This window comes from Melanerpes formicivorus, unplaced genomic scaffold (genome assembly GCF_026170545.1).
Source record: "Melanerpes formicivorus ecotype bairdi unplaced genomic scaffold, bMelFor1.0.p_v2 SCAF_4, whole genome shotgun sequence".
In the NCBI taxonomy this organism is placed as follows: Eukaryota; Metazoa; Chordata; class Aves; order Piciformes; family Picidae; genus Melanerpes; species Melanerpes formicivorus.
In genome coordinates this window covers 10,893,156-10,907,020 of record NW_027142356.1, presented here as the reverse complement: position 1 = coordinate 10,907,020, position 13,865 = coordinate 10,893,156, and the positions used below count along the sequence as shown (strand labels likewise).

General features: G+C 37.4%; 1 protein-coding gene across 7 annotated transcripts in view; it reads right to left on the bottom strand.

Annotated features, from left to right (window-relative positions):
• Positions 1 to 935: 935 nt before the first annotated feature.
• Positions 936 to 13,865, bottom strand: part of FAT1 (FAT atypical cadherin 1) — a 97,005-nt gene continuing 84,075 nt past the window's right edge. For 3 of the 7 annotated variants that reach the window (XM_068136903.1, XM_068136905.1, XM_068136904.1), the window contains exons 19-29: positions 12,817 to 13,618; positions 11,744 to 11,875; positions 11,478 to 11,641; positions 10,615 to 11,077; positions 9,970 to 10,123; positions 9,622 to 9,732; positions 8,718 to 9,349; positions 8,335 to 8,472; positions 6,271 to 6,330; positions 3,653 to 3,688; positions 936 to 2,688 (exon numbers count right to left, since the gene is read on the bottom strand). In XM_068136903.1, the coding sequence (XP_067993004.1) occupies positions 2,060 to 2,688; positions 3,653 to 3,688; positions 6,271 to 6,330; positions 8,335 to 8,472; positions 8,718 to 9,349; positions 9,622 to 9,732; positions 9,970 to 10,123; positions 10,615 to 11,077; positions 11,478 to 11,641; positions 11,744 to 11,875; positions 12,817 to 13,618 (3,321 nt within the window). In that variant the 3' untranslated portion in view covers positions 936 to 2,059. Of the gene's footprint in view, positions 2,689 to 3,652; positions 3,689 to 6,270; positions 6,331 to 7,808; positions 7,863 to 8,334; positions 8,473 to 8,717; positions 9,350 to 9,621; positions 9,733 to 9,969; positions 10,124 to 10,614; positions 11,078 to 11,477; positions 11,642 to 11,743; positions 11,876 to 12,816; positions 13,619 to 13,865 lie in introns of those variants that run through there. The other 4 variants (XM_068136906.1, XM_068136907.1, XM_068136910.1 and 1 more) reach the window with 4 other exon arrangements.

The window sequence follows — 13,865 nt, the reverse complement described above, 5'->3', positions numbered from 1 at the left end:
ATTCCTACTGAGAAGCAGATATTAAGAAATGTTGAGCAGAACTGTCACTAAGCTTAACCCTCAGAGCTCAAGATGATTTTATTAGGATCACTGCTTAGAGTGCATGATACCCTTTCCTCAGAGTTCTGTATAATTCTTTTAAAGCTATTAAATATGATGTTAACCCTGGGCCCAAGGTACAAAAGGCTCTTCATTATCAGAATGAACATTGCAGCTTACAGCCAGAACATGGTTTTAAACCAATTGATTTTAGCTGTTTAACATACGCAATGAGATTCTGTAGATAGGCAAGTTAACACAGAGGAATGTCTCTTGGCTCTGTCCTGTAATTCATCCATTTCTATTATACAGCTGCCAGGCTGAGAGTTGTTCCATTTTGTGCACTCCAAGTACAGGTGAGAAAGCCTGGGCTTAGCTCTCATGCCTGAGAGAACCTAGTACCTTTCCAGGCTACATTAACGATTCACTAGGGTGAGAGGAAATCCATTCTGAACTTGTGTCCCTCATGCAACAGGCAGATGACAGCTACCTTACTCCTTCAACTTACCATTAGGGCAAACATATGCTCAAGAACTTTGTTAGAGGCTTTATTCTTTACTATCCAGAAAAGCAGCTGTGTAATACACAGGCAAGCTGTATCCTACCCTAACTTCTTCAAGGTAAACTGGTGTGAACTTCATGCAAAGAACTGCAACTGAAATACAACTGCATAAAACCCCAGTGTAGTCATCACAAACTCAGAAAGTGGCACAGAAATTTTGTCATGGAAGTGCACAATCAAGGGACATCTCTTTATATAAAAGAACTGTTCAGGTGATTAAGAAAGGAAGAAACTACTTTAAAGATCTTGGGGATTTTCTGTATATATTTTGGGGACTTCAGAAAAAGTACTCAGTAATTTACATAGCTGATACTAGATGGTTAAAGAAAAATGCAAACTACCGAGAAGGCTACTGAAGTTTGATACCCATCAATCTTTATTCATACTGGCCCAATTAACTTTTTAAAACACCATTAAGTAGACACACACTGCCATCTAGTTGAGCATCTCTAACATAGCTGCAGTTTGATTTCTGAGGAGAGGAAAATGTGTTGCTTGGAGCAAGTAACTTAATACAGTACAAAACATATACAGATTTAAAAATGCTGCACTGAATGCTTTGTCAATTGTATATTATATAATAGAGATACACAGAGCAAAGCTAAGGTATTTTATTAATAATTTATTGTCAGTAAGAAAGACTGGCTAATGGTAATTCTCAGTAAAAACCTTTACAAGACCATTGGATCACAAATATACAGACACTATAAAAACTGTGTCATGGTGGTTTTGGTTCTAAACTGGTATGTAGAGGGTCCCCAACACACTTTCCAAGAAGGGAAAAATGTTTACAGTTCTAAAATACAGCAACCCATTTAAGACATTTCCATGTAGCTGACCCAGAAAAACATTAGACCTAACCTATGTACAACTGGAATTGTGAGAGTATGTTGTTGTTTTCTTTTTAATAATGAAATGTCAAACCTTAGTTTCCGGGGGAATACATACAGTGATGCCCTGATTATAAGAAGTCAGGGTGCTAGTCTTTAATGGCACACTAACATCACTAGTTTCAGTGGAAAACAAATTCACAAAATATCTACAAAATCTAATTAAAACTATTAAAATCAAAACTGTACATAAAATTTACAAAAAGTAGCAGAAAATTAATTGCATTAGAACTATATAAATATATGCATCATGCTAACATGGAGAAGTGGTGCGTGATTTCTTTTTTTTAACATAGACAATGTAAGTACAAAAAGGATGTTCAGAAATGGCACAGCCAATGGAAGTCTTGGAACTGTCCAATTACAGTAGGTCAGGAAATGGAAATAGGCTGATTGAGTGAAAGGAACTGCATGATCCAATGCTGCCATGCCAGTTTAGCTCACTGAAAAAGAACCCCACTCCCTGTGGCTGAGGACATAAAAGAAAAATAAAATAAAAAAAGCTCTTGAAAGTTGTTCTAGAATTTTGACAAAGTTTGTTAGAGTCCAGGCACTTTTGTTGAGTGTGTCAGACTTCTGTATGTTGCTGAGAATCAAGTGGAGGAATTTTCACATGGGCGTCAAAGTGACCATCATCTCCACTCTCATAGTCGCTCATCATGACTTCAGACTCCATTTCACAGCATGCTGACACATCAGAGCATGAAGCTGTGGAAGCATACACAGACATGGACATGTTGTCTACAGTGGGTGCTTCAAAGTCTCTATTATACCCTAATGTGTAAGGAGCGTAAGGTTCTCTGTAGCTGCTGTTGACACCACTGGTTGTGGTTTGAGGTTCTGACATATCTGCGGGATAGTGATGGGGAAGGTACTGATTAAGGTTAAATCTCTGCCTGCTTCTTGTAGAAGAACCCAAGCTACCTACGGCTGGCATGTCTCTGGGTGGCTGTATTGACTCAAACTGGTCGCTGTATTCTGGTGGTAATGGTGGAAGCTCATCAGGTGCAGGGAAGTCATCAGGTGGAGGTGGGAAATCACTTTCTATGTCATAACCGCCAGGGTAATAGTCTGTATCAATGGCATTTGGATCGGTGTAGAGGGGAGCTGACTCCTCAACCACTTCATAATTTGGATACTCTTGGATACCTGGCAACTGAACGCTTGGCATCCAGTCTGATGTATCCCAGTGATAACCTGAAAAGGTATTGTTAAAAAAAAAAAAAAAGAGTAGTATTAGTATCTTGTCTTCAAGTCAGCCTGAACTGAAAAGTCAACACAGATATTAAGACAATGCAACCATTGTGATTAGGACACTACTTGTTAATTGGAAAGCAGTTTGTCCCAGTTCCACAAAAGACATTCAACACAACTTTACGTTATGCCATGCATTAGATATTGCATCATTCACATTTGAACTTCTAACATTTTCTCAGACATCTCACCTAACATGGGAACAGCTGCAGGTCACCTATGGAATGTGCTGTCACAATACATAATGGTATAGAATTGCACAGAATGGTACAGAATGCAAAGAACCAACAGCCTCCCTGGTGCTGCTAAATTATTAATCTTGATTAATTGCAGGTAGGTGATAACAGCTGCCTGTTTTCCTTAAGAAAATATTTGGCCTATACAGACTGTGCTTTTCTTACATAAAAGAAGTAATTGCTAATTAGCAAAGTATCCAAACCACTTAAAGTCACTTAAAGTGACTTTACCCCTTCAATGAAATACAAAGTTAATTTCACAAAATGCTGTTAGCTCTACAGGCACTGCCACACCTCTGATAAAAATGTTTCACTATTAGTAGAGACATTCCACATTCAAATACAAGAACAAATCAGGAAAAATCAAACTCAATCATGCAAAAAATGACCGAACTTGACCCTCTCTTGCAAACTCCCCTTGAATAAGTTTGTATTTATCTGCTGGAAACTAGATGCAAGCCTAACCTCATTAAAAAAAAACCCCAAAACTAACTGTTTTTCCTCATCTGAACATCAAAAAATAAAATAATACAGAATTGTAATAAGGTGCAAATCTAGTAAAGAGTAATCACTGCAGACAAATGCACAGCAAGCAACAGTGAGTCTGTGTTAAAACCAAGTATTAATAGAAATATTTTGGTGAACACCAATGAACTGCATGCAGAAGTCACCTCTTGAATTGCTGAGGTCAGGAACAGCAAAAGATTCTTTAGGTGGCAGAATGAGAAGAAAAAGGAGAAAACATCTGTAGTTAGGAATCAAACAGTAGAACCAACATGAAGACAAACAATGACTGTGACTATGATAGTGATGCTGCCTTTGTCCAGTTTACATAGCAGTACTGAAGTTGGTATTTTTTCTCATGGGCCGGTCCCTTGTTAGACTTGAACTGTCAAATAGCTACTGTGTTAAAGTAGCTTGGGACATGGCAGTGTAATGGCAAAATATTTACTAATTTGCTGAAATCCTCCCATCAGTACATTTAGGATTTCTGCTTAAAAAGGTAAGAAGACTTGGTCTGATTTTTTCTTTCCTTGTATCCCCCCTCCCCTTGTTTTTCAATAGAGGGCTGCATCTATTAGGACCTTACTTTCAAGTATCGCATGCAAAGATGGGAATTCTCCCTTTAGTATCTAGCTTCCATGCACTAAGAAACCTGCTTCCCTTTGAACAGCAGTTCCAACAACTCATCAGCTCAGAGAACTGCTCTGTATTATCTGACAAATTTTAAACCTTTTTCTCTTCAGGCACCTGTATTTCCTATTCAGGTCTGCTAGGACAGGTGGTGCCTATTCTAATACCAGAATCTTCTCTTAAGAATATTTACTTTTACCTCTTCTTGGAAGACTGGAGGGATAAAGGTTGAGTCTTGGGGGAGGATTTATACCCCCCCTTGTATTTTTTTTTTTAAGCTTGCCTAGCCCAGACAAGAAAAATACTGTTCATGCTGAAAGAGATATCAAATCTGAGACTCTCAAAATACTGCTGGCCTCATCTCCAGGAGAAGCTTCTGATGACCAATATACTCAGAAGATGGCATTCTTCATTTTTCTAGGGAAACTGAGTGCAAGACTAAAACTAATAGGCAGACTGTGGTCTTATGACTTAGAGCACTTTTACCAAAGAATAGGGAGATCTCAGTCCTTGCCTCTTATGAGGAAAAAAATGATCCTTTAACATAAAATATTATCACAAAACAGACCGTGATGTCTGCATCTCTCTATGTGACAATCTCCTAAACTGAAGCTATATTTCTTCTTGCACTTGATTTGTATGGAGCTACAACCTTCCCTGAGGACTGATGCAGAGAACAGAGGCTTACAACTATCCTAGGATGAGACTAGTTACAGTTCATACTTCCAGGATACCTGTTGGACAGAAACTCTTTGAGAGACTAAAGGGAAAGACCATCTGTCCCAGAACTTGACTTTGCTGACAGCTTGAGTAAGGATCTCTGCTGTGCTTGAAATGGCACTTTCCTGAGTGTGTTCAGAAGCAGAACCCTTTACCTAAGATGCCTTCAAAGAAGGAATGCTTAAGAGTAGAAACTTCCAAGTGTTAAGAAGTAGCTGAGCAAGACATCTTTCATCTTTCTACAAATATTCTGCAATCTGTGAAACATTTGTATTTACCTTACAGCGATACTAAACCATCAAGCATGACTTTCAACTTAGACTTGAGAGCTACACCTAGCATTTCTAGCTTCTACCAATTACTATCTCAGAGAAAAACTGAACTGAGTTATTAAATACTTCCTCTTATAGATTTTGCATTCTAGTCTTATAACTCTCCCTTTCCAAAGCATTGTGCATTAGTTTTTTAGCACTGAGGACTACAGCCTATAGGTGCACATTAATGAAATACTCTCATGTAATTAGAAGTCTCTTAATTTGTCTACTTTTTTTGTGTGTGTCTGCATACATTAGACTTTAAATATATATTTTTTAAAAATTGGGTTACTATAATTAATTTTATATTCTTAATTACTTGCATCTAACTGGAACTTTAAGGATTAAATAAATTAAAATAAGAGTTAGAATTTGTATAGACTCACTTGCTCCTTTATTACTAGTATTATTCTGCCACGAGTTTGTGTTTTCCAGAGATCCAGTTTTTAAATGTTAGCAGAAAAGAAACTAATTTCCATTTCAAATGTCTACTTCACCTCTTGCTAACTTGCAAATACCACACACACATTAATCTACACACACGTGCGTATATACATCCGAACATACTATTTATATACTGAGGTAAGGCTGAGTAGTAACTTACTACTTAAACTGATAGGGATGCGTATGCCTGTACCCCTCAGCTACACATTAGAAATCATTTTTGTTCTGTTAAAAAGACAGATTGATCTGAAGACCAAGGAAGTGAGTACTGGTATCAGACTACCCCTATTCTGTTCATCTGGACAAGACAACAACAGATGTGGGTGGGAGAAGAAAAAGTGAGGGCTGCTGTTTTTCCATCTACAGTAGTATGTATAATTGCCTTTGATGCTGCCCCAGTTCTGCTGGAAGCTTTAGTGTAAATGTTTTCAGAAGAGTAAGCACCATGATTAATTGTTTACACCAAGCATTATTTTGACACCTGTCCACAGCATAGCTACAGCATACACACGAAAATATGAACAGATACACAATATGAATATATTCTTTGCTAGAACTTATCACAAAGTCCAAGTAAATAACTTTACAACTCCCATCTGCTAAGGCTATATTACTAGAAGGAAAACGTGCATTATTCTGCTAAAGCAGTAAATAAGTATGAAAACGTGGATATATACCTTCGTTTTCCACCGAGTCAACAACAGCATTGACAAGGTGTATTACAGTCACTACGGAAGCTTGTGAAAGGTATAAAAGGAGCAAATTAAAACAAACCTATAGTTAGTATCACTTTAAACAGCATACAGATATAAAAAACCCAAACACAACACTATAAAAATGCAGTTCATTAATATTTTATAAAGCAAGATTATTAGTGTGTATATACACACACATTTACTCTCCATCTAGAAAGCGACTGAATGCAATACATAAAATACATCTTTAAGCCTGAATTTTAGTCTTGATAAACATGGAAAACATCCCTGAAGCAAATACTGCATGAGCACAAAGATGCTGTAGTTGTGCTAGAACTTCTGATAAATGTTGCCTAAACATACCATTTGGATACTACTTCATGTAGACAGCAATAAACTCGGCTGTTCTAAAAGCTTGTGTTGGGTGAATTAAGCAGTATTGCATTAGGCTTCCCCTTCTAAGCTGCATGCGATTTTTTATTTTCCCTCAGTGGAAAAAAAACATAAAAATCACTGAAATGGGCAAAAATATTAGAATATAAAAGGTATCTGCTGAAAACTTCTGTTGACCTACTTGAGTTGTGTGTGAACAGTGGTATGACAGTAGGAATACCAAATTAAAGTAGTGACTTTCTCGTTTATAAAGAACCAAAATTAAGGTAGTTATGTCTTCCCTCTCCCAAGATACTTTTGGAAGAGAGACGGATTACTCCTGTAGGGTAGGATGAAGTAAGCACATGCAACTTGCTTGCATGGCTCAGGGATTAAATAACAAACTAATAAATTCAAAATCTACCAAAAAGGAAGGGATGAAACAACAATATCTGTGATGCTACAACTATTTCTCTTAAAACAATGTATTAATGAGTAATCAATACATGACAAGAAATGCGAGTAAGAATATATGAAACATATAGGGTGGAGAGAGGGGAGAACATTTACTGCACAACACTTAATGCCACAAGAAGAAAGTTGAAAGTTGATAAAAGGTCTACTGATAAATTGATGAGTACTGTATGCATAGCATTTTACTTTCACCAATAATTAACACAGGTTTTTCTTTTCATGCTGTTAAGAACAGATCACTCCACTTCATTTAGAAGTAGAATATTCTTTATTCCTATGCTAAAGGAATTTAACATTTTTACCACACAGAGACAAAAGCAGAAGTTGCAATAAAGAGTCAAAACATCTTAGGTGAGTGAATTGAGATAACGGTCCAATCAGTTTGAAATGTTTCTGCATAAATAGATGCATTTGTATCAACTATAAAAGCATCTCTCATCAGAATGGAAAAGCAGAAGACTTCCAAGTAGTAACAATAAACTTCACAAATATGTATGTTCATTATATTTTGATGGACTGGAGTCATGATCAAAGTATTTCTATATTGGCTTTTTTCAACATAAGAATTTTTTAATTAATTCATTTTAATCATGGTGAAAGCCAAATATACTCTTCTACTACAGCAAAATTCCTTTTTGTGCAGCTTCCTTCTTTACTAAAGTAATCAAACTTACAAGCAGTCCCTTAAACTCTGCTCTCACTCAGAACTGATCTGATCCATATGGGAGCTGAGGTCGCAGCAAGAAAAAGAGAAGGAAACAAATGAAACTGTAATACCATAAAGATTTTTTTACCGATAGCTGAATGTCAAAGTGAAAGTCATATTTGTGCAGAGGCCATTAAAAAATTCACTCAATTTTTGTATAAGGTGATAACTGATGATTACCTAGAAGAGTTTCTCAAATATGAACACACTTTCAACACCTTTTAAACACAACACTATGAACACCTCACACTGCATTTTTATGGTTGATATTCTAACAACAGAATGATTATGTAATTTTGAAGTAACTAATACAAGGTGTAAGACAGGTAAAACACTTAAAAAATAACCTATCTGGGTCTTTACATAAGCAAATACAGATATATATTAAATAACCTATTATTTGATATATCTAAGTCCTATATTTAAGAAATTTAGATGCAGAGACTGAAAAAATGAATGTAAGTGGCAACACAAAATGACTGTATTTTACATACCATTGTCATCACATGATTCAGACTGGAAGGAGCTGAGAGACTGGACCTCAGACATGCTTTCTCTAGCACTATAAGGATGGGAGTTCTTTTCATCCAGAGGCTTTTTTGAAAGGCAGGGGTCAAGATCTACTACTTTGGCTAAAAGAAAAAGTTTCAAGTGAGATGATTAATAGATTCTAGATTAAAGAATCAATAAAATCTGAAGCTGAGATCTATGTGGTTTTACGAAACTTAATAAAACATGAAGCCTGATCAGACTCATAACTCAAAGTCATAATGCCTTCTGTATCCTAAAAGGCATAGACAGAAACTTTGCACTCATATTAAAATTGTACCAGCACATGCATTTAATAGAAAGGTAATAAAATAAGAACATTTCTTACTGTCATAGTCAAAATCCCAGCTGGGCTTTTGTATTGAATCGCTGTCTGAGGGAGAGTTGGAGGGAGGTGGAGGCGGCAAATTTGGTGCTACACTGCAAACAGCTACAGCTTTCCGGTGACCATGTACAGAATCTGGGTTAAAAGTACTGAACTCTGGATGCTCGGGAATAGCAGACCCCTCAAAAGAATTCCTGTCAAGGTTGTTCCTAGAGTCGCTTGGAATGCTTGGAGTGTATGAAATAGGACGAACGGGAACCTGTGGTGGAATGTCAGAATAGATGTTCTTGTTCAGTTTTGCATCAAAATACGGTCTTTGCAGGAAAGCTGTTGTGGCTCCCAGCTGCTTGTCTTCAGGTTCTGGTTGGTGCTTCTTTTTTCTATTTATCACTTTGCGGCAAACAACAAAAATCACAACTAACAAAAATATTCCTGCGATGAAAACTATAATCCCAATCACTTCAGCTAAGCCAATATTCCAAGATGTTGAAACGTATTTGTTAAGAACAATGTCTGTGCAGTGTTTTCCTCCGAATCCATGGCTACAATTGCAGTGATATGAACCGTAAGTATTTTCACAAAGGGCACCATTAAGACATGGGCTTTCTATGCACTCATCGACATCAGTCAGGCACCTACCAGAAACAGAAACAGAGCAGAGCAATGATGGTTACTTTTACATCAGTAGTCTTTCTTGTAGCCTTGTTTCCAACAATTCTAGTTATGTTTAATATACAGTACTGTGTATCACAGTATCACAGTATAACTTAGGTTTGAAAGGACCTCAGGCAATCTGCTATTTTATCAACATTCCAGATTTCAACCAGTTTGAACTGTTAAATGTTAAGTAATACTGTTAAGAAAACAAAACAAAACAAACAATCACTATGTGTGCAACACTGCCTACCTTTCTCCACGAAAACCTGCTTCACACTCACAAACAGGTCCATCCAAACTGTCAATACATTTGCCACTGTTTTTACAAGGATTGTCTTTGCAATATGGACCCAGCTGGCACCTGCAAAGACAAAAAAGTGGGGGAGAAAGGGAAGCATGAATGAACCTACTGCAAGTGAGTACATAGTGTGGGGATTCAGGGCTGTAACATAAGGGGCTGGCATTAACTTCAACTAACCCCTGTAGTTTTCAGAGTCTAAGCTTCAAGTAGAAAACAGATAAAGAAAGAAAACTAAGTGTTACACTTATTGCTTATTCTCTCAGGGCTTCATTAGTATGATAAACCACACAAACCTACCTTTGTCCGGTGTATTGTCCTCGGCACTGGCAGATAAAATCGTCACTGACCGGGATGCAAGTACCACCATAAAGGCAGGGGTTGGAAGCACAGGGGTTGACACTTACATCACAGTGAGTTCCCATAAACAGAGGTGCACACTTGCAGTAGTAACCTGAAATCAAATATATAGTCTCTAAAATACATACATGGCTTTACTGAATTTAAGATAAAATCCTGCCTGCCCACCTCTGGATGTAAGGTAAAATCCTCCCTCCCCACCTACCTGTTTGAAAAGAAATGATAGGAAAAAATAGAAATTCTTACTGCAAGATGAAGGGAAGCCTGACAGTTAAGTTTTTTTCCTGAATATGACTGAAGGATAACATCCATTTCTCTTACAAAACTCAAGCTTGTCACAGCAATTTCAGAATTTTTGAAGGAAGGTTAAAGGAGGTAAATAAGAGGATGGACCCCAGCTGCTGACAGTACAGACCTTTCCTGGTGGATTTTGTCTACTTCATACTAGAAGTAACTAAGTCTAGAACACAGCCTTGTACAGCTCTCTGGGAAAGCAAGAATTATTCACTAAGTTGTTTTGTCCTTTGAGGCAGGGAAGTGGAAAAGCAGTTTTGAAAACTGAAAGAAGAATATAGTATGGCTTACCTCCATTCGACAGTGCATTGCAGATGCCTCCATTCTGACATGGGCTGCTTGAACAACCTTCTGTGGTAGTCAGCAGGCATCCAGGGGTCACATCTACAGATTCTTCCATGTGTGCATAATTTCGTGGTTTACTATTTAGAGGCAGTTCTTGTCCATTAAGTACAATAGAATCCATACAGCCTCTAAAACCATTGCTAACTTGAGGACTTCTACCATGTCTTGTACCTTGCTGCCGAATATGGCCTCCAAAAAACACATGATTATCTAGGTTTAGTGTCCTAAGCGTACCAGGAGCAGTACCAGATGCAGTATGTACCCTATCCAGAACAAGTCGTGCATAATTTCCATCCACTTCAAGAGATACTGAATGCCACTGGCCATCGTTTATCTGAATACTCTGCACAGAGACGATCCCAGGTCCACTGCCACAATCAAATTTATATTGCAGCCTTCCATGGTGAATCTACAGAGGAAAGACATAATGTCAACAAATGGTCTGCACACTTAAAGAACATAAAATATTGATGCCCTTTCATCTTGTGCTTTAAGGGACTTTTCCTGCATGGACTTGATGAGTATTACAAACACATGAATTTAAAGATGTTATTGAAAAGATAATTCAGGTGGGTTTGGTGTTTGTGGTTTCTAATTTTAACTAATTAATCTAATTCCTCCTACACATTAAAAAAAATCCTGTACACTTCATCACCCAAGGGTATGGCAAAACATACTCTACTTTGAGGACATTTCTCAATTCTAGTAATTCCACAAAGATGTTATGATTCAATCTTTTATTATGACATAAAAAAATAAGATGATGGCAAGAAAAAAAGAGGAGAGATATGCACTAGATTTTACCATACCTCTAAGATACTGTAGTCTGTTCCTCGAGCATACATAACAACTGCATGAGCAGAGTAAGTTCTAAGCCTCATTGTCAGTTTCATTTCCTCTTTGTTCTCATTTTCCATGAGACGGTATTTCACATAGCTGCTCCCAGTAAATGTCACAGCAGAGCTAGCTGATGCTGAGGAATATACAAAAGCATAAAATGTGTTAAACACAGGACTGGAATCAAATTTACATTTAGAAAGTAATTTAGTTTTATGCAGAGATTTTAATTTCTTACCAGGACACTGTCCAGTGTTACTGTCGTGGCAAACACAGGTGTATTTTCCTTCCTTTGGATCTCCTAAACATTTGGTACCCTCAGGACACGGGTTTCCTTCACACACATTATTCACCAGGGGGCACTTCCCTTCTGTAAACCAAAATACATTATGGTGGCAACGGTATTTTGTGAAAAGGGACACTTAAGTACAGTAGTTGAAAGTAACCTAAATTATGTTCCTGACAAACATACAAGGAAGTGAGGTAGCTACGGGACATGACTGGCACAAACACAGACTAGGCAAATGGCATATATAGTGCGTGATTTTCATAGCTATCGAACTCAATCCAATAGGTAAAATTTGAAAACTGATGTTGTAGTTCAGAGTTTACCATTATTATCAAACACCATAAAACCCAACATGTAGATATTAAACATGGATGAAGTAGAGAGCAGGAGAAGAGTGCATCAAATACAGACAGGAACAGGGATTAAATATTTCCTTAAGAAGTGCAAGTTTACTCAACAATATCAGCAGTGTTTGTTTTTTCCTCAGAGCTAAAGATAAATCAATCTTCTGTTATAAATCTGTATGCTTGAATGTGTCTTGCTGATTATTCATTTCACCCTGTCATTCCCAGCAAAGTATGGGCACTATGTGGGCTATTGCTCTAAGCAGAAACAAGTATTCTGGTACTTTGGAAGAACCTACCTTTGTGCACACAGGACTGAAAATGGCTGGCAATTTAGAACAGGCAACAACAAAAAGAACTTTTTTCATAAAATGGAAAATGAAGGTATGCAAAAAAACCCAAAAAACCCCAAACCAACAACACCCAAAAAAACCCCATCCATATATACATTAAAGAAACAAAAAGTCTCCTTCCACAAGCTTGTGTGATGTGATCTCTTACAATGAGATAACAGGAAATAATTACTCCTTACTCTGATTAGAATTAGACAAATGGTGCAGTGAGGACAGGGCATTCTTAATCTTGTCTTACAGTATGTATTTGTTTGCTATGAATTATGGCTGTTCAAAACTAGAAGAATCTTTTCAAGAATGTAATTTTCCTTACTGCTTTTCTTACCTTTACAAAGACAAACTGCTGTTCTGTGATGACGAGGAGTGACGAAACTCAACCTGGCTGTGCTGTGGGTTGACATGATGTTCTCATCCACTGTTACTTTTTCTTCACAAAACTTCAAAGGACAATCTAGGCCTGCACAAAGCTTATGGAAAACATCAATTATCTGGACACCTAAAATCTCCTCTAGGTCAGGCACAGAAGAGTTTATCTTGTGGAGCAAAATTCTCATTGGCTGCTGAGAGCTACTAGACTTTTCAATATTCAGGAGGACATCAAGATTTGAAGGAGGATCAGAAGGCTGCAAACTAACAATCTGGATGTCATTTCTCCTCACGCCCAAGATGTTTCTTAACGCTCTCTGGAAATTGCGCCAGTAATCACCGATGAATTCTTCAGGGGCAAGGTTTGCAAAGCGTATCGCAATGCTGTGATTTAGCATATCTTGTGTGATTTGTCTGATGTGCACGGTAATGTCAGCTGCGGCTGTAAATTTTCCATCTGTAACACTGACATTTAGGAGGTACTGACCTACATCTAACCTTTTATGTGCTATAAGTTTGCCACCTGTACTGGAAACAGAGAACAAGGATTCCATTCTGGGGTCCAGACTGTATGTCAAAGTATCATAAACATCTTGATCAGTTGCATGAATTTTTCCAATGACACCACCTGAATATTCTTCCCCGAAGGCTGTGATAAAGATTTCAAGAGGCAGAATTGCTGGAGCATAAATGCTTTCCTCAATAACTCTAATATCGATGTAAGTCAAAGATGACAATGGTGGTTTTCCATTATCTGCCACCTAAAGGAAGGTGAAGACAGAGTTAGATTTTTGCTTGATCTCAAATTCTATTGTAGATACTCGTACTTTATAAAGCAGTTGCATTAAAAAAAAACAAAAACAGTGTCTACAGGAAGATTCTTTATGTAGATTTCATAACACAGGTCCTGACATGACAATTAAAAAGGCTTTTTTATAAGAGCAGGTAAACACCAACATGTTTTCACTTCTGAGATGAAATGGTTACAGTGTTTTGAATACCTAGCAA